Source organism: Dreissena polymorpha, chromosome 4 (genome assembly GCF_020536995.1).
Source record: "Dreissena polymorpha isolate Duluth1 chromosome 4, UMN_Dpol_1.0, whole genome shotgun sequence".
Taxonomy (NCBI): domain Eukaryota; kingdom Metazoa; phylum Mollusca; class Bivalvia; order Myida; family Dreissenidae; genus Dreissena; species Dreissena polymorpha.
In genome coordinates, this window is record NC_068358.1 from 34,809,891 (window position 1) to 34,834,809 (window position 24,919).

Here is a 24,919-nt window from a genome sequence, read left to right on the forward strand (position 1 = left end):
ACATATCATAAGCATGCTACTTATGCCTTTCGACGAATAACATCTTATTCCGTGTTCGGAAACGAATAAACGCCATTCGGCATTCATGATATATTTTGCTTTTTTGATCTGACAAAGCTTTAACCTGTCATCCGTACATACCATATGACATGTGTCATCCGCACATACCATATGACATGTGTCATCCGTACATACCATATGACATGTGTCATCCGCACATACCATATGACATGTGTCATCCGTACATACCATATGATATGTTATGTAAATGAAGCAAGAACACCGGTTCTTTATTTCACGCAATTATATTTGAGATATGATGTTTAAAAAATAACGATTTTTACGATTTTACCGAAACTTGTTATTTTAAGATGGTGGAACTTTGGGAGTTTTACTAAAGAGAAAAATTGCTCTTTCAATAATATTTCATATATTATATCATCAATTTGAATACACTTTTAAGCAGAAATTACATTCTTTCGTGTTATTCATATTCCATCATTTTGCGGAATCGGCAACAATTTTTCTAAAACTGTTAATATACTCATACGACACAAGCGCATAACAATTCAGAAAACTATTTGTTCTTTGGAATTATTTAAGTTGCGAAAATGTTATCGTCTTAAGTCGACATTATGAGTTTTGATAAGTAATTTACTAACAAGAATACATTTCAGCGCGTTTACTAAAGAAGCAGCATGTGTTCAATGGTAATATGCAAGCTTCGTAGGCGTTTAGATATGCATAACTTGTTTTCTTGTGCAAATGACCTGCTTAGATGTATTCTATTTTCTCTAGGTTATATATATTTTACATTTTCTTCCTTGCGGGTGTCAGTCGGTTAGGAGGCAGTAAAATATCTATTTAAAAGACAATATTAATGAAATATGAGTTTACCTTAAAACTAATTGTACGATTTATGGCGTCAAAATTACTTTAGCGTCTATATGGAGGATGTGTTCCAAAGTGTGATGTTTGGAGACGCATGCGTTATTTGTCTTCATAGTCTAAATCCTATAAATAGACTTGGAAAACTATTTTGCACATACAATAATAAACTTTTTGTGTTGAGAATAAAACTCACAAAATACTTAAAGACAATATATTTCAAACCACGCAATTATATTTCAAACAAAGACACAATTTAACAATCACTACAAGCATCAACAAGTTTTAATTCAGGTTCGTCAAATCATGTTTGAACAACGTAATTATGCACTTTAATTTTTATTCTTTATAAACCAATCCTATATATTTGGATTCAAAATATATATTGAACGTTATTATGATAATACAAATGGCCTGTCACCAAAGTCTAGCACAGGAGCCACTAATGCTATTGGAGTGTACATGTTTCTTTCGATGCTTCATTTGATGACATGGCTCTTCTGAACTATTTCAAATATGCTGCTTTATGGCTAGTAATAATGATAACAGTTGCCCAAGTGTTACATTTGTCACTTTGTCGCATTATTTTACATGTTAACTACAAATGTTGGTTTTAATATTTTATGAAGTTTCAGTTTCTAGTTTTCTTCACTAGTTATTTCAGAGTTTAAGCATGCACCTCGATTAATCGCATACTCGAAATTAATATTTTTATATTTACATGATGACTTGAAATACTGCAAAGAAAAGGTTACGTCTCAATGCACTTCAATGCAGTTAACAGACTCCCTAAATTTATGCAACTATATAGAATTGTTTTGTAAATCATTTCAATGCATGTTTGATAGCTGCTCAACATGCACTTGCTTTTTCACTTCTCATATCGGGTGTCTTAATGAATCGATGCATTTATGAAAACAAATTTTAGAATTTTATTAAATGTTCGTTTATAAATGATCAAAAGTTACAGAGTGTAAAGAAAAAAGTTATCTGTATTGAATCGCTGTATGCTATGATTAAATAAATAATTGGCTTAAAAATCATGCGTTTTGTTTGTAATCATTTAAAGTTAGTTTCTTAAAAGCACACTTTATTAATAGTTATTATTGTGGAAGAAGTATATAGAATTGTAATTGCTTATGATATGTGCCGTCGCGCACAAAACACAAAAACATTTATTTGATAACAAATACCTATCAATATATTAGCCATTTCTGCTCAGCATACAGATGCAATTGTATATGCTATCAAAACATGGCAGCCAGCGTTTCTGTTTAAGCGACTTTATTTAATTGCGTTGGCACACGAGGAGACCATCTATCAATATGCTGTTAACCATACACAGGGACATTTGTTACTCTTTTGTGGCAGACATGCGAATTACTCCCTGACTTACACAATTTCGAGGAGATATTTCCTGGTTTGTATTTGTGTTTGCAAAGAAAGTATTTACCTGATGAGGATCACATAGTGTCATTTACATACTTTGTGAACCGTACGTTCCCAATGTTTGGATAAAGCCCAGCCTAGTCACGTTCAAATTGCATTATTAATATTCCTGAATAATCCAGTATAACTATGTTGCAAACATGCTGGACTTGAAATTTACCATAACACAAATAACACAGGACATTCGTATTTAATTAAAAATACATGAATGCCACAAAATGATGTTAATATGTTTCAATATGAAAGATAACATAATTATTCATTGATAAACGTGTTACATTGATATAAGTTACAAAACGCCTTTCGACATAAATGAAAACACCTTCTTACATATAAACTTTCAACTGTGTGTTTTATTATTGTGATCATAGACATTCGAATTCCTTTGTTCATACTAAACTTTGAATTGTTCACGTGAAATGCATGTGTTCCGATGAGTTGCATGTTAAATGGATACTCAAAAATGTCATGTATTTATAATAATTCAATCAAAACGAGAGCAAAAAATTTCAACAACACATGACCATTTGTTTTCTAAAAATCTTTTGAAAACTTGTATTGATTGTGAGTAAAGCAAACGGTGCCGCCCATTACATATTTTGTCGCCAAGCAATCAAAGTATACTTGAATTGATCTCAGTATTAATACATTTGCACAACAATCATGTATTCAGTTTATTAGATGACCATTTTAATATCACTTAAAGTACACTCAATAAGTGAATAAAACATTCAGATAAAAAGGAACTTAAAAATAAAAAAAGGAATTCAAATATTATTATTTGAGATACACTTCGTTGTATAACGGCATGTATGTAACCCTCATGCGTATATTAAAAATATTATTAACGTAAAACATGCAATAAAGGCATGTCCCGTAGCGATGTTTACTTAATAATTTTATTTCTGTTATATCTATACATCTTATAAATATCAAGGACGAGACTTGTAGTACTTTCTTGTTATCTAATATAAATGTAGAAGATGAAGATGTGTCTATAACTTTAATTGTTTATGCTTTCAATATTTGTTTCCTGCTGTTAAAACACATTCAACCGATATGTTACCTAAAAAGCTTGCAATTAATATCCGCGCATGAAAGTGAAGTTTATAGTAGATTTTAACAAATTTTTACCAATATCTGCTGACGTTCCATGTGATTGGCAGTGGTAAATCAATATTTGGTGTATCCTCATACATGTTAAAACAGATGAGGCAATTCTAATCAATATATTAACATGAAACGTTTGTAGAACATATGAACGAAAAGTTGACAGTAAATATAATACCACGGATTAAAAAGGCAGACATTCTTACAAAGACGTACTATTAGGTTGTTCCACAGGATTGTAGTGCACAGTGGAACACATAGACGTCAATTACACGTTACAAAAAACTATCAAGATTTACTAACTTGAAAGTTGTTTGTCAGAATTTTTTTGGATACATGCTCACTAGAAACTATACATTCAAAAGTTTAAATTACTCATTTACTGATGCATTTTCGTTACAAATCATAAAGACTTTATGTCCGTTTAAAATATGTTTTTAGTATTTTTAAAAATGTAATCGATATGCACATTTATTTGTAAAGGCGGTTACAGACGAAGTATTTGATTGTTATAACACTACAATTGTTTTGGTTCTACATAACATTATGTCATCTAATCACTATAACTGATATTGAGGCCTGACTTTTCTAGTCTTATCTTGGCTGACGGGAAGATAAACCCTTTCCATAAACAAGTTAAGCCTTAGAATTTTCAGTTTCGCATGTATTTTAGAGATCTGCGAATGCGCTTGTGCATTTAAAGTGCCAATAATTCATTTCTGATATTTTCCTGCAAAATTAATAATAGAAAATATTCGCAAATTAAAAGTCTGTTTAAGACACATGTTAATTGGTCACAATACTATACTCGCACGGCATTCAATGGTTATCTTTCGATTATACCCGTGTTTTCACAAGTTATGCATTGATTGGTAGTTCCATCTAATAGAGAAGTTTATTCCATTGTGAACTATTCCAATGGTTTTATGTTCATTATCTTATATTGTAAACTTTTATCCTACTACTACTACTACTACTACTACTACTACTACTACTACTACTACTACTACTACTACTACTACTACTACTACTACTACTACTTCTATATATCGTTACACATCTCATCATGCCATTTTCCATTTTCTTAGCCAAATACATGAGCATAATTGGATTTTCGTAGCCGTTATCATGACCATCTAATAATTAGTCACGGCCGTCATTATGAGGCGTTTTTCAAAACCCACTCGAATTAAATCGTTGATTAAAATGTTATTTGTTCATGCGGGATGCTGTAAATTGCAATAGCCGAAGAAAAATGATTAAAGATTTCAATAACATGTTTTTCATATGTATCATTTGTCTAAATCCTGCGAAATAAGAGTTTGAATGAAAGAGTGGTGAATTTTATTTGATTTTGGACAACATTCTAATGAATTGCTTGGAAAGTAAGCAACTAGAAAGATAGGGATTACGTTCACAAAATCATTCTTACTTAGGCTCTCAAAGAACACACTCAAACCTGCTCAATCTAATACGTTAATATAAAGAGGAGGGAAATACTTAACTCCGCTTTCCACCGACATGTATACAGTATATCAGTCGTCGCAAGATCCACAGTCGTAGCTGGGGCTATTGAACGACGTTTCAATGGATGTGTTTAAGAGTTGATTAAAAAACCGACATCTTCTTAATGGTTAATAATATGAAATTGGGCGTGAAGTTTCAATAACCTCGTGAACGTTGCTCAATAGTTATTTAGAAAGTTTCATCATGCGGCTGATACCATGCCCTCTCTATTTGAAAAGTAAACAGTTGACTGAAATATTTGCGACAAGTTTTACGGCGTATTTTGGATTAAGTTCATTTGCATTTGAAACGTATTATCTATCTTGTTCGCATCATCGAAATACTTTTACAGATATATTGATCTGCTTTTAAAAAGATTGAAACGACCCCCTGTTGTGATTGAAAAATCACAAACGACACAAATGGGATTTCAATGTTAATTTATCAGCTGGGATTTCCATTAATTAACTGTGTGCGTAGCCTTCGAGTTTCCTACATTTATCTCAACGACACTATTTAAGAAACATCCACTATTTGGAATATTTTGAATGTATTATACGTTTTGTTCATTACCATTGCGTTTTAATTTACAGAAACAAAAACAGTATTAACTAGGAGAAAATGTTCGGTCATATATGTCTGTAACAAACGTCCAACAAATTGTTGATAGTTGTTGTCCCTAGAGAATGACGTTTATTGCTTAAAACCAGGTTTGCATTGTATTTATATTGCGTTTCTTAACTAGACTGAGTGATTGTAATAATATACATTTCTACCACTCAACCCAATATAATGATGTTTTTGTTTGTTAATTGGTTGTTATCTTGCCAGACAAAATTCTAGCACACCCAAAAGATACAACTACAACGGAAGTATTTTGTAACTTGGACCAATTATTTATGTTGTAACCAGTTGTAACTGTTAATCTGTGACATTTATGTCAATAGTCAATATGTAATAGGATTCTATAATATCAGACGGGTAATTCTTACTTCCTGCTATTTAATAACGTATCTGCATCTTCACCTCCATACTGTAAACTGTAATCGTCCGAAGCGCGGTTTATTTTGTGTTGTATATCAGCGCGCACGTATATTCTGCATTGGACAGAAACGTTTCTCATACATGTGGACTTGCGTGATTTATGAAGATAATGTTCTGTGAATCTTCTGCGTTTAAAACTCAAATGTTTTCGGTGTTTCGTACTGAACTGTTAAGACCGGCAGGTACGACTGTCTGATACTGTACTTCTGCTGTCGTCAGGAATATTTTGCAACATATTTCATAATTAAAATATAAGGGATTATACATTAAAATTGGTACATTGAATACATATCGTATTAAAATAAAAAATAAAAACGGATTGTTATTTGGATATCCTAGACAAGCAACGCTGCTTTCGTTACCTGATGCCTCAATATTTAATTTGTTACCAAAATGACGTCACTACTAGTGTACTACTGCAGACGACTGTGTAGACTGTACCTTGTTATCTCGGTAGTTCTGCTAGTGGCACCGCCATCGGTGCTGTCCGATAAACCGCTGCCGGACGAGCAGGCGTTGCTGATGAAACTCTTCAACGAGCAACAGTACGACAACAGCGTCAGGCCCGTGTACAATTCATCAAAGAATGTCGAAGTACTCTTTGGATTCACTCTCATTCAAATCATGGACATGGTAAGAACGGTCATATTTTAATTATATATCATGGAAGTAAAGTTCATGTTATATATACCCTGGCCTAGGTCAGTAGGGTCATATTAAATATATCATTGACGTAACATTCAAGGCGTATATATCATGTACATGGAAAATGGTGTCCTATTTTATATATTATGGGAGTAATATTCATGTTGTATATATCAAGGACCTGGTAAGTAATGTCATATCGTTTTTATCGTGGAAGTAATATTGATGTTTAATATGTGATATGTAATATTAGTGCGCACGGGTAAAACGGTGAACTCGTATGGTCATTGTTTATATATATTTGAAGCAAATCACATGTTTTATATATTATGGGCATGATGATTAAGGTTACAGTTAATATATTATTGAAGTTACATCCATGTTTGTATATATATATATATATATATATATATATATATATATATATATATATATATATATATATATATATAATGGACATGGTAAGTGGGCATTGTGAGTAGAGTTATATTTTAGATATCATGGAACCATAAATGTACCATTTATTTGAAACACAAACATTGAAAACTCAGTATTCATAGTATTAACTAAGTAAACTTAAATAAAAATGAATTTGAACGATAATATTATATACGAAAAAGTTCAATATTACGATGAATAGGTTGCAAAAAGTAGCTTGTTATATTTATTATACTTTATGTAAACATTTAGGTAGCTAAATAAAACTGGGTTTTCAATTGAATAATATGACATGTCGAACTGTTCATGTATGAATAGGCTTTTATCTTCTAATATGAACAAACTATAATGTAAAAACGGAAAATATATCAGCGTTTTATTTGTCTTTAAAGATGCTTCAATAAAAGCTGAGAGAGAGGGGCTCCCATTATGCGATTTTGCGAATTAAGCTGATTCATAGTATAACTAAAATGTACTTTTTTTCTTTCAGGATGAGAAAAATCAGCTTGTTGTTCTAAACGCTTGGTTGGAGATGGTATGTTCAACACAATCTAACTATCCTCCCATGTAATAAATATGCGTCGTGTTCTGAGAAAACTGGGTATACTGCATGTGCGTAAGGTGTCGTCCCAGATTAGCCTGTGCAGTCCGCACAGGCTAATCAGGGACGAAACTTTTCGCTTTTATGACATTTTTCGTTTCAATGAAGTCTCTTCTTAGCAAAAATCCAATTAAGGCGGAAAGTGTCGCCCCTGATTAGCCTGTGCGAACTGCACAGGCTAATCTGGGACAACACTTTATGCACAGGCATTATGTCCAGTTTTCTCAGAACGCGACTCATATAATACCGAATAACAGAACATATTTGTGGTTCGTCTGAAGGGAAGATTTGAAAGAAGGTCTTGCATTTAATCAGCGATTAATGTAAAATATTTATGATCGTTATAACTTTCTAATTAATCATATTTCTAAACGTTTGATGAAATCACGAACTATAAAAATGCATACTTCATTAAGTTGATAACTGGCTATTGAATTAGAAAATATGTAATCGCCTTTCAATTAAACATCTATTCATTGTTTGTCGAATGTTCTAGGTTATTGAATGCAGAGCTTGCAATTTATTTGGGATTTACTGTTATGAAGTACTCAACATAACAAATACTTTCTATTGTTGCAATCTTTAGAACTGGATATCCGGTCGATGTTATCGTGCAAACAAGTTATAGATGGCTTTAAAAAACCATTTGCATAATGTAAAATGAAAAGAGACATAACAGGCTCGCTACATGGTATTGTACTTTAGGCGTGTAAAAGTCTTATTAATTGTGTCTTGTTCTGATAAAACTGGGCATAATGCATGTGCGTAAAGTGTCGTCCCAATCCGCATACGCTAATCAGGGACGACACTTTCCGCTTAAACTAGATTTAGGGTAAAACGGGACTTCATTTACACGAAAAATGCCATTAAAGCGGAAAGTGTCGTCCCTGATTAGCCTGTGAGGACTGCACAGGCTAATCAGGGACGACCTTTACGCAAATGCATTTCGCCCAATTTTCTCAGAACGCGACTCAATTGATAGTCACTACTGATTAATCAGCCGTATACACGTTATGAAAAAATAATAGCTTGAGTCATATTTATATAATTGAATCTTCACCTGGACTCTTTTTTTATAAGTGAATATATACACCATAGTGATCATTACTTACATGTGTAATGAATCATGCTGAAAATGTAGAACATAATTATATTAACCTAATATGAATACGGCCTACATGGCCATTATTGTTAACACTAAATATGATTAACAAATACTTTTATCAGTTTGTATTACACAACAACGTTTGTCCGACTTCCAGATTTGGAAGGACGAGCGAATCAACTGGCGTAAAGAGGACTATAATGGCTTGGAGATGATCCGACTTCCGGCAAGGCTGCTCTGGCTACCAGACATCGTCCTCTATAATAAGTATATGTTTTAAAGTCTTATATTGTAACATAGGTACGCGCCACGCTCTCTTGAAATGGTACTTAATGCATGTGAGTAAATTGTCGTTTCAGATTAGCCTGTGCAGTCCACACTTTTCGAATTGGCTGTTATCGCCAAGATGAGACTTCATTTCAACGAAAAATAACATACGGACTACACACGCTTATCCGGTCATACACTTTACGCACATGTTTTTAACCCGATTTTCTCTGAACGATTCTCATATTTATATGTATTAAGTACGCCCTTAACTCAAACTGCTGCTTGAAAACAAGAAAACATGTAGTAGCTGGTTAATAATTATTTTGATATAATATACCCAGTCCCACACGCATTAGCGTAAACCGATAAATTATATGAGCAGATACTGATATGAATTCTGTTATTCATAAGTACATTTTATGTGCATATTAAAAAATAATCAAAATATTTATATCTTTTGTCTTTCGAACTTTGATATAGTGAGATACTTCAAGAGATATTTCCTAACCTCAGATAGGATTCCTTTAAGATTGATGCGGCGCGGGCGACGTTCCACTTTATGTAAAGCAAATCAACGTTCCGTCGACGGCGAAAATAAACGAGCTGTATTTGAATCTATTAATTTTATTCAACTCGATTATTCAAGGATTTCATTAAGCCGTTGTGAAAAAAAAAGATTTTTTTAACACATGAATTGAGGTATGGATTTTTGTTTCGTTTTACATTTGCGAAAAAGACTCGTAGATAAATATAGATCGATCCGCAATAGTCTGTTATAAAGCGTATAAATGTTTGTGTAAACAGAATTTGTTTTTCTAGTTAATATTACATTTTTATTGACGATTTAACTGTTGGCGGTAAATTTTGTACAAATACTTGTGTTTACCTAATGTAATCCGGTTTTCAGCGCTGACGATTACACATCAGGCTTCATGCCAATCAACGCGATGGTCCTCCACGACGGCACAATCTCCTGGTCACCACCGGTCAGGTTGAAGAGCTCCTGTAAAGTGGACATCACATACTTCCCCTTTGACCATCAGGTATGATACAGAGAGAGACAATGACTCTACGCCATCTTGATTCATATATTATATAGACATGAAAGATCTCTTGAATAACGGGTTATTAACTACGGAACCCTTTTTCAATACGTGCACGTATGAATTAACTCGTTATTTATTAAGTAAGCCATTCATCAATCGATCAAATATCAACTAACAATATGAGTTTTTTTTGTAGATTTAAAGGCTTCTATTATCATTTATAATAAATTGTCCATTTAAATGTATTTGTTAGTCTTTCCTATTAAAACATTAATTGTAGAACTTGCTAAAAGGAATGCTTTTGCAGATGTGCTTTATCAAACCTCACACTTCAGTCAGAACATATAATTGCCACTGCCATGCATGTGGTCCTCCAAAGTACTTTTGTACCAAGAGCAATAAGTGTGATGTAGTTCTATACCTTAACTTGATAAGTCTGATAAAACACAACTAAGTCAACTCACAATGCTAATTTTATTGAATATAAAGTTCTATTAATTGACAATCTCAAGTTATAATAATCAATAATTTCAAGACTTATAAAACAACCAAAAAACCTTTCCTACTTCCTAACACTAGTGCCGTATCATGTGTTGGGGTAAGTATTATATAGGCCAAGATGCATGTAGTGGACATCTGGCATCACACGGAAACATGTATCCTTTGATTAATTTATTGGGTATAATTAGAAGGTACACTTCCCTACCTTTCTGATCTTTAGGTCTTTCGTGTTCAATTATTACTTAATTGTGATTCTCGGTATATAGACACCGCTCCCAAGTTATATTCGTCGGTATGTTACGTACGACTACAACTCGCGACGGGTTTTATCGTGAAGTTCCATCATGAACTTAATATCTGAATGCCAATCTAAACAATAACCCGCCATTGGTGTATTGTCTTTCGACTGAATATACTTCCATGCACCCCGATGCCAGATTTTATCTTTGTTTGTTCAATATTGGTTATAGAGGGAATTTTCCAACTGAGTTTCTTGGTGTTTATATTTTTCAATATAATATTATATTTAACTAGTATTTATTATTATATTAATGATATTTAATTTAATAACTTGATAATCCATCTTGCTATGCGACATTAGTATTCTTAATATTCACAGTTTATTTGTTACGAATTGATTGGTTGAAATACATTCAGATTTTTAACTTTTTATTTGATTTCAATATTTTTCTAATAATAAATGTTCACTTAAAATATGCGTCATGTTTTTTTATTTTCCTTACATTGTCGTAGTTCAAAGATTAAATGTGAGCATATAAGACGTTTTCCAGAATGTACCTTCATCTTCAACCATACAATTTTAAAACAAGTTGGCACACCAATTATACATGCTATTTACACATGTCAAGGTGATGCTAAGAGGTCATAAGTCAAACATGAACATGAGGCAGCTTCATCAGAAATGTGTTTCAAAACCGCTCAAAACGTGTGCATATGGAGAACCAGACATTTGTCCCTAGCTCAAGTCTAGTTAAAGAAAAACGTCATACCTCTGATATTGGCCAAATAAGCCTTGTACAGAATGAAAATATAATTCATTAAGCAGGTCAATATTTAAATCAACTCAGCACAGTGTTCAACATTTGCTAAAGTCACCTTGCATGCAAATCATGTGTCCCAAGTTTAAACGCCAAGGTCATTGTGAAAGTTCAAAGTCTAAGTATGGGCATAAACTGTCTTATGAAGACTATTACTTCATAGTTTTATCGAACACTTCAAAAACGAATGCCTCACATGTATACACTCTTTGAAAAACTACACATTTCAGGTGTGCGCATTAAAGTTCGGCAGCTGGTCGTACGATAAGGCCCAGGTCGATATGATCAACAAAACGGGGGTCGTGGAGCTGTCTGGGTACGTTACGAACGGCGAATGGATGCTGACGCGCAACCGAATAGTGCGTAACGAGGTTGTCTACCCTATCAGTCCGGCTGTTTACCCGGATGTAACAGGTGCTGAGGCGTTTATCATGAGATCCATTTGTTTTTAAATATACATTGTTTCTTTCCTAATAAAATGTTACTAGCACATCAGGTATCATGAATTCCTTGCTTTGTATCGTACGGCGAATGTTATCTAAACACATAGTTAAAACTGTACGGATTACATAACGCATTTGAAACACATCAAGGCGAAAATAATATACATCTCTACCAGTATGATGTGTTTTTCAGAATTTACCATGAGTTTAATTCACATCGTATAGTCATCACGAAATTAATGTTATTGACAAAGATGCATTGCAATCGCTAATACTGATTAAGTTCGATACCATGAACCCATGATACCTATCATTATAAGCGCCGTTGTCATTTTTTATTGACACATAAACTGTCGAAATGTCCCTTTAATTCATCAAGAAAAATAACATGTAGTTAAACTCATTAGTGTTTTCTGATTCCAGTTATCATCACCATCCAGAGGCGTATACTGTACTACGTGTTGAACATATTGTTTCCCTGCTTTTGGCTCAACATTCTCAGCGTTCTCACCTTCTGTTTGCCACCTGACGCCGGCGAGAAAATCACGCTCAGGTGCCGTCTTAGAATCATTGAAGCCTCGCTCTGGGAAAACTTAACTTAATGCATAAACGTCAAGTGTCGCCCCAGATAAGCCAGATTAGCCTGTGCAGTCCACACAGGCTAATTAGGGAGAACATTTTCCGCTAAAACTGGTTTTTCGACTAGAAGAGGCTTCCTTTTTACACAAAATACCATGACATCGGAAAGTGTTGCCCCTATCTAGCATGTTCGGACTGCATAGGCTTATTTGGAACGACACTTTACGCAAATTCTATAGCCTAATTTCCCCAGAATGCGGCTTTTTGAAGTTATTGTCTTATTTGTAACTCAATCGATTTTTACAAGTTATAACGAAATGAATGCACCGGTGTGAAGTCTGTAGGGACATTTAATAAGGAGGAATTCCCGTCCCCGCATACAAATGAATCGAGAAATCGACTTGATAAGCTAGAAAAAGCTAATAAATTGCGAATGTTACATATTCAATATTTTACTTGAGAGGCGAATGTATCAGAGATGGTAACCACGTGACAAACACGATACCGAAACATGTATTTATCGCCGTTGTATACCCTTAATTTCTTTTATAAATTTTTAGGATGCCCCTCCTTTCCAGCCATATCAGCAAGAAAGACATTAGCCTTTATTTCTTATAAATATTCGCTCTATATCTCGACTTTACTCGCTGCGAAATTTCTTAGCGGAGTGACCTCATTACAGCTTCACTCAGAAAATTCACAGCGAGTAAAGTCGAGAAATAAAGCGAATTTTTATACGAAGTAAACGATTATCACTTTCTTGCTGATATTGCTGGAAAGTTAATGGCATTTTGAACAATTAATACAATAAATAAAAGGTATAAAACATCGAAAACTTCCTGTCTCGATATGGACGCCGCCATGTTGTGTGTTACGTGATTTCAACCTCTGTACTGTAAAGGTAGTTATAAGTAGTAAAAGATTAGCTTATTTTGATGACGTTGAATTTAAGATTAGCTTATTTTGATGACGTTGAATTTCTTATTTATGTTTTTTATTTATTTATCAACTGGTAATATAATATAAAATGTGAATTAAGAACTGATGTTAGTTGAGCCTTCGAGCGTTATATCGTATTTGTTGACACTGTTTAACAGTTATAAATCGCAAAAAACACTTCTTTTAATAATTCCATCAAATATTCATTTGAATAGCAATAGCGACACGGGTAACTGTGCAAATATAAAGATAATCACATAGGCACTATGTAGAATATATTCTCTCATAAAATAATCTGATTTTCTTTACTGGCAAAGAACGAATTTTACTATGCCGTTGTTTAACTTCAAAACAGCCGAAAAAACACAGCTTAGATCGATTTTAATTGAAAAATATGTAGGTCTCTTTCGCATCATACTAGACCAAATGCCGAAAAGAACTTCACACGTTTCTGTGCACGGGTGAAAATTTATACTAATATCCAAAATACGTGATAATAAAGTTAAACAACGAGTTGAGATTAGTACCAATATCAATAAGGTAACAGTGAGGAATAATTATATTACGTTTGATGTAAATTTTTGAGAGTGTCTTTTAACCGTTGATCAAAGTGAAACATCGAAAATAAACTGAGAAGCGGCGTAACTCGCAGGCTGTGCAGGTTTTATGCTGTTGGCTACTCATCAGAATCATAGGGTTGGAAATGAAGCCTTTAAAACTTTTATTTAGAAAGAAATTTTTTTTAATTTGATTTGATTTTGTAAGGGACTACACATGCGTCTAAATGCGTATCTGAGATGTAAAGAGTTAACACGCATTGTTCTATTTCAGTATCACGGTCTTGCTCTCGTATTCAGTGTTCATGTTACTCGTGGCGGAATCCATGCCACCTACATCGGAGTTTGTTCCCTTAATAGGTGCGTTTGCATATAAGTAGCGTCCTGGCAAAACTGGGCTTAATGCAAGTGCAAAAAAAGTAGTTCCAGATAAGCCTGTGCAGTCTGCTCAGGCTAATTATGAAATACACTTACCGCCTGGACTGTTCTTCGTTTAGAAGATACATCCATTAAAGGAAAGATTCTGTAAAAGCTATAAGTGTCGGACCTTATTAGCCTGTGCGGTCGAACATGCATTAAGCCCAATTTTCCCAGAACGCGGCTCATATAGAGTTTTCATACACACACTTAGGTATGTTAGTGATTAGTTTTCTCAAATTGATTATGACGGCGTTTATTTTCAGTAATCGTTTCTTGATCACGGACGAATACCCTATTGCTATATGCCGTGATAAATTTAGAATACATAATACGTCAGCATGGGGTTAGAAAGGGTGTATCTTGAGCTAAATAGTTCGTATACAGATGGTATTATTTCACATAAATTGAAAGTTCCTATTGATATGCGTTTTAAGTGAACATGTCAATATAGTCACGAGTATACTACTGCAAGGACTTGAACATGTTTAAAAATAAATGGTTTCATGTTTCATATAAGCTGATTTGTACGTGACGAAACGGCAAAAGAAAGCCCCGAAATAGTGCATTCAAAGGCGGCAATATAGAACTGGTCTTGTATTTGTTATTAATACAGCATATATGTCATCTGTCTAAAATTTTAAATCACCATTATATCGTAAGTTTAGACTCTCTAAAGCGGTTGTTTTTATTTATTTTAGTCCATCATTTTTAAATATGAGTCGTGTTCTGAGAAAACTGGGCATAATGCATGTGCGTAAAGTGTCGTCCCAGATTAGCTAATCAGGGACGATACTTTCCGCCTAAATTGGATTTTTGCTAAGAAGAGACTTCATTTAAACGAAAAATGTCATAAAAGCAGAAAGTGTTGTCCCTGATTAGCCTGTGTGGATTGCGCAGGCTAATCTGGGACGACACTTTACACACATGCATTATGCCCTGTTTTCTCAGAACGCGACTCATATATGTAACCACATCATGACAAATTCAGAAATGACAACATTACAATGACATTCACAAATTTATCGATCGAACCTATAATCTGAATTAGTAGGACAATACAAAGTTTCATTATTGAAGTATAGGTGTTCTTTGTTAATACGCAAACGGACTGTTGAGAACCGCAGCTGTTAATGTTCATATATTAGAGAAGGGTTTGATATGGTATGAAAAATTGACTTTGCTTATTCTGACCATATGTAATGTATACTTCGGCTAACCGATATTCACAATTGTGGTGTTCGTTTGAAGGTTAATAGTGATGGATTTAACTGATTTTTGAAAATGGGAACTGCGGCCAAATAGTATTAAGTACGAAAAGCTTTTATCCTATAATAAGTGTTTGTTATGTTAATAATCTACAATAAATTCAAAATGAATTTTCATAATCAAGCTTTACTTTCGTATAACAGTCGTACTTATAACGACATTGGACTTTAAAGTCCCACTTAACTCTTTAGTTCTAATTGGACGAGTAATGCAGAATTATTTAAATATATCATTTAGTCCATAAAAATGGCAGCTCTATGTTTGCGTCAATATTATTAATAACGTTGGAAAAGTATTGAGTATGTGGATAAAATGATTTTTACACTTGAGCGCGTTCGTGCGCAATTCGTAAAACATTGTCATAAAACATAACGTTTGGTATTATATAAATTAATGTTATGTAGTTATACACAGTATTTATTCAATAATGTTTGCATCAAAACATCACGTTCTGGTCTTCACGATGACAAATTCTGTATGAAAATTTTCATAAGTATTGAATGGATATTAATAAACAGCAAACCGAAATCATAAAATTCCCTACACTGGTTCATGCACTGGGAAAGATAATGCTGACTTAAATCTTACATATCAAGTGAACCAACCACATCGAAGTGACAGTAACACGCCATTGTGTTGCCTGGTGGTCGAGCTTTTACCTAAGACATTTGCTCGATATTTCTGTCGCAAAGAGGTTAAGCCAAAAGACGATTTTCTCTGGTTTTTTTCTTTGTCTGACTGTATCGTACTGAGCGATGATATTGAATAGAAACACAATTGCATAGGCGAATAACCTGAATGAACTACTTTATATTATTGCAGGAATATACCTAACAGTTTCCATGGCTGTGGCGAGCATCTCAGTCATTTTAACAGTTGTTGTACTGAAACTGCACCATTGTTCGCCGCACCAGAAAAAGATACCAGACTGGTTACGAAAATACATTCTTGGCTATCTGGCTAGATTTGTGCGCTGTAGTTGCGTGACTCTTCCTTGTAAAATCTCTAAAACCAGAGTGAGATCAGAAAGAAAAGTCATTGAGGATTCAGATGTGCATGAAATACATGCGAGACTTCTGAAGGAGATGGAAACATTGTCTAGAACAGGCCCAAGAACGGGTCTGGAAAGGGATCAGAGAAGACGAAATTGTAAGGACGTCTTAAGCAGTAAAATCAACTTGGACGTTCGAGAGCATGGCTACTCAAATCGTAGCTCTGTTATGGAGGACGATTTCAATGGAAACTTTAGTCATGACGGCGCTGTGACTACAATGGAAGATATTCTTAAATATCTGAAGGTTCTTGTTGTCAAGAGCGACGCAGAGGACATTGAAGCGGACGTTGTGGATGAATGGAAACAGGTGGCACTGGTGATTGACAGACTGTTCTTCTGGATGTTCATGCTCATCACGGTCGTCTCGTCTGTCATTATTCTGGTTATTGTGCCTTCCTTTAAGTATATTGATGACGAAGTTTACTAGATGTTATTACGCCATCTCATAATGCGCAAATGATATTGCAGAAAACATGATGTTCTTCACACACAATAAACTGTATAAAGTGACTGTTTTCTCTGTACTTGATAGATAATTGTTTATTCAAAAGTCCTAAGACGAATTATTATGCATATATACCGAAAATCATTTCCAACAAATGTATGATTAAAAGATAATATGCTTGTTGTTCGGTGTTTGTATGCATTATCTGTTCATTTTGGTTTAAATTTCTTGTTATGCTCTGGGCAAATATCCTTCATTGATAAAAATATAATGAAATAATGCTTCATTTGACGGTTCATAAGTAAACTGACATCTGTTGACTAAAACAGCAAGAAAATCTCAGTCGAATGAGAAGAATCTTGTTGAGTTGTCTTTTCCCACTTAACACAGCATGACATTAATGTTTTATACTTCGCAGCAGGATTGTCTTCTCCAGATTATATTGAATTTACGCATAAAGGGTAACACCAAAAACAACGTGAATCAATCAATTAAAAATATTTATTACAATAATTTAATAAATATCAACCCCTTTTTCTTTGAAAGTTTGTTCACATTTAAACTACAGTTATATCGCATTGTTTTTAAGATGTGTGCATACTTACGCACTGTCACCATGATATATTTAGTCACAACTGCATTTGACAACATTTAAACATCGGTATATGGATTTCGTCATGCTTTTTAACGATACATGCCGTTTTGAGATTCCATTACTAAAAATAAACAACTTTCACGGGTTTCCCCTAAAACAAACATCAAATCTTAAAATAGTACGGTAAGCTTACTAGACCATCTGAACTAGCACCAAGGTAGACATTGTCAGTGCAAAGAACTAAGCCCATGTTAGCGATAACATTATTTTTCTGTTCTTTTAGTTTTTTGTATGCTATGTATCTTTATTTTGCAATTGGTTCATTTTTCCTTCCCCATGCCACAGCATTGTTTTCAAAAGATTTGTTCTCACCAAACACTTTTTGTACACGGTTTTCTGATTTAATTGAGTCGTTTTTAGTGCTTACATCATGAAACAAGGAGTCAGTTATTCTCCTTTTTCTGGCAGAAGTCCATGATGTGTTTTCATGTTGACCTTTTGTCCTAGATTCAATTTAATCTATTATTTCATTGGTGCAAAGGGACAAAAAACTGTCAAAATCTGACTTAGACATATTTTTACATTTCAAAGTACTTAATAAATCAACGTATCTGCCAGATTTGTAAACAATGTCTTTTGTAGTTTCAATCTCTTCAAAATTTGATATGTTGAGGTCACTTTCTCCATCAAAATGATGGTCTTGAGCTGGCGGCAAAATGTCAAATAATGCAGCCCTAGAGTTATTTACAAGCTTTGAACACAAAGTGTCTCTAAATGAGATGCTATCTACATTGTATTTAGCCTTTTTCTTTTCTTTTACTTTCAAAGAATCTTCATACCTAACACGTTTGAAATTTATGTAATCGACTGGCTTGTGTTTTATTTTTGCTCGGTTGATTCCACTGGCAAGGTTTTGACGTGCAGGCTGAATCTTCAATCTCATCTGTTTGTGGTGTCCCTTCTAGCGCAAACAGCAGGCCAGCAATGTGGGTGCATCCTTCTCCACATCTGAACTAAAAAATTAAGATCGTTTCAAATATAGGGCATACAAAAAAGAGATTGGTAAGCCCCCGGATCGAATGATCAGGGGTATATTGTTTTTGGTTGTCTGTCTGTCTGTCATTCTGTCCCAAAACTTAAACCTTGGTCAAAACTTTTTAATATTGAACATACTAGCAACTTGATACACTGTATTTGGCATGAATATATATCTCATGAGCTGCACATTTTGAGTGGTGAAAGGTCAAGGTCATCCTTTAAGGTCAAAGATCACATATATGTCTTCAAAGCAATGCATTTGGGGGCATTGTGTGTCACAAACACAGTTCTTGTTTTCATTTGTTGTGAGATATATAATTATAAAATCACCCATAAGGGAGAATATAAATAAATTATCTCCAGTACAAGAAATGATATAAATAAATAAGCAAATATTAATATAGTAGGCAATTTAAAAAAGACTTGTTTTTACCTATAAATTAACTTAAATTGTAATTTGATCAAATATATATATAATGGAATATTTCCTCTTTAAATAAGGATTTTTGGCAAAATACATTTTGGGATAATGGCTCATTGTGATTTAATCATTGTTGTGATGCAAATGTTATTCTCAAATAAATTTAGTTACACATTTTGTTAAACATAAATTATGTCATTTGTATGCAAGTTTATTGAAATGTTAAGTATATGCGTTAACAATAAACTTACTAAATAAACATGTTTGACATTGTATTGCAGTTTTTGTTAACATTTAGAGCCTGGTAAGTGGCAAATGTAAATACATTAATTCACTCCTCATGACTCCTTTGTCTGCTCACTCAGAATTTATGACATATATGTTTATACATGCAAATAGATCTGTGAACGATGTATCTGGTTTACCTACTCACAAAACATAGTTAAACAGTATGGAGGTCCTGAATAATTATATACTTAACCAGCAGGGCATGTGAAGTAAACCTTGACAACTTCAAAGGGTGTCTTCTTGGCTATCAAAATCCACTGTGCATATACCCATTGTTGCATTGACGGAAAACACTTCGATCGAATGTAGCAATACTTGCTGCCTTCACTTATTAAATTAATCATAATTTGTGGATAAACTATTCTTTGTAGAAATTAAGTCCCCTTATATATTGCCTGTAACATTTCATTTTTTCGGCATTTTCTGTGCGATGGCTACTGTGGAGTAAATAGCTTTCGATGTCGCTTAGCTTCACCTTTGGATAATGGCAAGAAGTTCCCGTCCATCCTGTCTGAAGCTCAGCTATATCGGAAGCGTCAACAGCAGTAGATGATGCACAATGTCACACCGCGATCGAATAGTATCTACTACGCGCTGGGCAAGTGTCAACTTGTTTCCACTAATTTTTACTTCGTTCGACCTTAAAAACGTTTGAATTTCAGTTTTTGTAATAGTTGAAGACATCCTCGACAGTTGTTGCAATATTTATTGGAAGTAAAGTCGCCGATGTTTTAATAGAATTCATATTTTCATTTTATAACTTTTTTTAAACATACGCGCTTAGTGATATTTACAACCGGAAGTAAACAATACCTACCCGCAAGAACGACAACTCTTGTTCACGCCTAATTACGAAAAGACCGAATACTGCACTGTTTTATATTCATACGGAAAAACCCCTTTCTCTGTGTATAAGGTATATGGGAATTTATACATACAACAGTGATAGCACAGTTATATTATACACTTTGACAAAGGCTTCCGAAAATGCGAAAATGGATGTACAAACTTGCGGTAGGAAACAATTTTTAATGTTTTTTTGATGTAAATATCTACAATGCTTTTTTCACATAAGGTATATAATGTTAATTGCTAAATTAAGGCTATACTTTTAAATCAGTTTCGCGGAAATATTTGTATGAACGCTTTTTAATCTTAATACTTTTTATCTGGATATCGCGCAATTAACTCGAGCATTTAAATATAGGCTCGCTTGTTGTCGCTTATTTAATCATCAAATCAATCTGAATAAAGAATTCTTTGGAAAGAGCACTATACATAACGCCATGCTTTCAATCAAAAGCTTGTTAGAATACCTTAGTTACATTATTTCGTTGTGTGGATTGTTTTAATGAAAAAACACAATATCTTGAGGACCTCTACGAAGTCTTTGTTATTTCAAAGACAGAATATTCGATACTCTTAAACCAAAAAATCTCTATAAAACGCGATAATCAGTTTTGTCACTTTCCCAATCAGTGGTTTTAGCAGAATCAAACCTTTGATGGGTAAATTAACCCGGATCATACTCTATCGCGTAAGTTACAGGCCTATAGCGCTTATCGACACTACAGCGAATAATCAGACACGCTTGGTAGAGTTACCAACTCTCATCTTTTAAGACATCACATAGCGATCAACATTTATCAGTTATTTACTCATGTGATACTTTCTCAAAATAAATATTCACTTTAATTTACGGCACTTACGCGACAAGTTTAGGATCAGATTGCTTTTTTCGACTCGCTTCGTTGGCAATTTGTACACGTTTTAATTCATCGTAGAGTGAAGCATTATACACATTTAAACATTCTACACACCTTTATTTTTGGCGACACGTTTGGAAGTCATTGTATATTCATCGGACATATTGATAATAGGTTAAATTACACTCACTCAACTGAGTTTGGTTGGTGGTAACCATACCGGACGGATGGGGTTTTCTCCGTGTACTTCAGTTTTCCCCCACCATTTAATACCACACAAAGATGTAATATCTTTCAGTGAAAACTAATTCAGCTTCGGATGAGGGAGGACCTAATAAACTTCGAAATACCCATCCACGACGATATTTTTAAAGAATGATCCAGGCTTGTTTATGGTCGACTAAATGGGCTAAAATAGTTAAATATTTCTGCGACTAATATTATTCGCATACTAATTGAATTACGTGTTAGGCGTTGTTTTATATATAAAGGTAAATAAATGGTATCAAAAACAATTTAACAGATTTAACAGATTTAATTCGGCGCATAAAAATGGCGTGACAATCTTAAGCACTGTGAGAAGTGTAATGAAGGAAAACATTCCACCATTGATTCTCAGGCAGTCGGTCTCGTCAGACATTATTACACATATTAAGCTCTGTATTGTCAACCAGAGCCCTACTAATTGTGCTATCGTAAAGGGACTCGGAAAGTTCAATATTCTTTACATGTTGATCGGCCCCATCCCAACCACCATAACTTTTGACCTAGGGGTCAGATCAAAATTCCAAATAGTGAACTGTTTCGTGTAAGTTTCAAGGTTCTAGTGCTAATAGTGTAGGAGGAGATAGTTTCCAGGACGGACAGACAGAACGCGGAGATCAATAAAATATCCCCACGCTTTTGATTAAACAGACATTTACATGCATGTTTGTATCGTCCAATTACATAAGTACGTTTCGAGTTCACCGTCGCAGTCTATTACATATATAAAATATATTATACCTTAGATTATTATATTAGACCTTTTCCAGCGAGAGACTCAGCGTTAAGAGAAAACGAACCCGTATAATTTAATACTGTTCCTAAATAGTTGAAGTCATCTACTATTTCTGAATTTTCGCCTTTAAATGACCTCTTTTCATTATGAAAAGACGGTCCTCTTCTTCTAAAAATCATTACCTTAGTTTTACTTATATTTACTTCAAGACCCCAGAGATCACAATATTCACTTAAGTGATTAATACTTGTTGTAGGTCAGTTACAGACTTGTCGAATATAACCATATCATCAGCAAAAAGCATAAGTGTGAATATCAAGTCATCATATGACAGTCCAGAATTGATGTCTCTTTTCTGAAAATAGTTCAAGGTCATCACAATAAAGAAAATAGTATGGGCGATAATACCTTTCCCTGCTTGAGTCCAATCGCACAATTAAAGAAATCCGAGAATGAATTTCACTTTTTAACGCAGCATTTAACTTGGGAATACATGTCTTTCATGATTGTTAAACATTTACAGTTAATACCTGCGTTATAAAGCTTATCCCATAGTCCATTTAGATAGACGGAATCGAAGGCACGTTTCATATCGACAAAACAACAATACAATCGTCCGTTAGTATTCACGATATTTTGAACAATAGCATTAAGCACAAATATTGCGTAACTAGTTGAGCGGCCTTTTCGGAAGCCGAATAGTGCGTCACTTAAAATGTCATTACTTGCAATCCAATTATTTAATCGACTATTAAGAATGCTCGTAAAAAATTTAGACAGACAGCTCACCAGAGTTATGCCCCTATAATTACGCACGTCATCCGGGTCATTCTTCTTAAAACAGGCACAATGCAACCTTTAGACCAATCTGTAGGGAAATGACCTGAATTCAATATGGCATTTACTATCTTTAACAGATGTTGTGATAGTATAAGTATATCAAAATTTTCGATGAAATATTCGTCTTTCAAATAGTCAACGCCAAACGATTTATTGCGTTTGAGCCGATGAACTGCCTTCTCTACTTTTTCTATTGTAATTGGAAAATCTAGCTCTTCAAATCTGCCGTTATCAGTGTTAACATTATACAAATTGCAAACTTGTTCCGCTTGGGTATTATTTACGCTTTTTAAATCGTTTTGGAGAGAGGAAAAATAATCATAAAAATCATCAAAGGATAAGGAATCACTAATGCTTTTTTTATATTTGCTAAAATGCTTCCAAAAATCTCGAGTGTCTAAGACTTACGATTTCTTTAGTGGAATTTCGTCCTTTCTCGAAAACTCTGCACGTATTCGTTTTTAATAATGCGTTTAGCAATTGCATAATTAAGTTCTAAAGGCCCTAAGATTTCTACAGCAATCCTATTAACAGATCTAAGGAAGTGTACATGTTAAGTGAATGATACAAAGACCTTGATTATAGTGCTTAGTGTTTTTATTAAAATATAATACGATAAATTACGTCTTTCTCATTTAGCGTAAATAAAAGATGTTAATAATGAACATGTTCTTTTTCGAATTAAAGTGAAATACATTTATAACACTTAAGTAATGATAAATATTCGTGCGTAGCATGAATGCTTTCCTAAACATTCTTTCGTTATGTTAATGACGATGTACCCTTTGATGCGTTTTTAAAAATAGATACTTATATTGGTATTGACATACGTGTTTGGTTACTAGTTTTCAACTAAATCAGAGCCAAGCATACTATTTTATGTATATTAAATAATATAAAATATGTTTTTTTTTCTTCAAGCAATTCATAAACATGTAATGAACACTTCTTGATACTTGTCAAAAGTGGAGAAAAGATGTGTGAATTCAGCAGTACAACATGTATGTTGCTCATTCTTAAAAGCATGATCATATCTAATACACAAATCAATCATGTTAAAAGTTGCTCGCAAGTTTCCTTTTTTGAACGAAGAAACAGCTTATTTACTTATCTACTAGATCTTAAATAACGCGCCAGTACTTTATAACATACCAAGCAGTACAATCTCATTTCCGTCATTTCTGGGATTATACAAACACGTGCAATAAATACACGTGTATTTTCTCTCAATGACATCAACATGTAATCAAACTAAATATTATTCACGAGGTCACATGAAAAACGTCATTACCTTACTTACAGTAATTAAATAATTCGTTGAGCACACTTGAGAAAAGTCTTTAATTTTATTGTGCTGTTCATCGATAATAAAGAAAACACATTTTACTAAGACAGTGTTTAAAATATATGGTTAAATTCAAAAGCCTCAATGTTCAATTCGTAGCGCGTTAGATTTTGAGATTTTGCTTCCTGTACATCTTTAACGCCTTGTTGTGGACTATTTCCAGTAAGCAGTGTCCCAACAAAAGTATTTTGTATAAGTCGATAGAAGCAAGTGCTTGCAGAACTACAAGAACGTAACGAAACCCGAGGTAACAAAATTACCACCAACATATAAATGCATGCATAATACAAATGGATCTTATTGTAATATTTTATTTAAGCAT

At 33.8% G+C, this 24,919-nt stretch overlaps 1 protein-coding gene and 1 pseudogene across 1 annotated transcript; one reads left to right on the forward strand and one right to left on the reverse strand.

Annotated features, from left to right (window-relative positions):
* The first annotated feature begins 6,419 nt into the window (after window positions 1-6,419).
* On the forward strand, window positions 6,420-17,891 carry LOC127878347 (neuronal acetylcholine receptor subunit alpha-2-like). Its single transcript, XM_052424874.1, has 8 exons — window positions 6,420-6,630; window positions 7,571-7,615; window positions 8,944-9,053; window positions 9,964-10,099; window positions 11,892-12,075; window positions 12,528-12,657; window positions 14,454-14,539; window positions 16,688-17,891. Exons 1-8 carry the CDS (start codon window positions 6,520-6,522, stop codon window positions 17,344-17,346), a joined length of 1,461 nt encoding a protein of 486 aa, XP_052280834.1. The 5' UTR covers window positions 6,420-6,519; the 3' UTR covers window positions 17,347-17,891.
* A 252-nt stretch (window positions 17,892-18,143) lies between these two features.
* Window positions 18,144-20,451, reverse strand: LOC127879352 (uncharacterized; annotated as a pseudogene).
* Window positions 20,452-24,919: the final 4,468 nt, after the last annotated feature.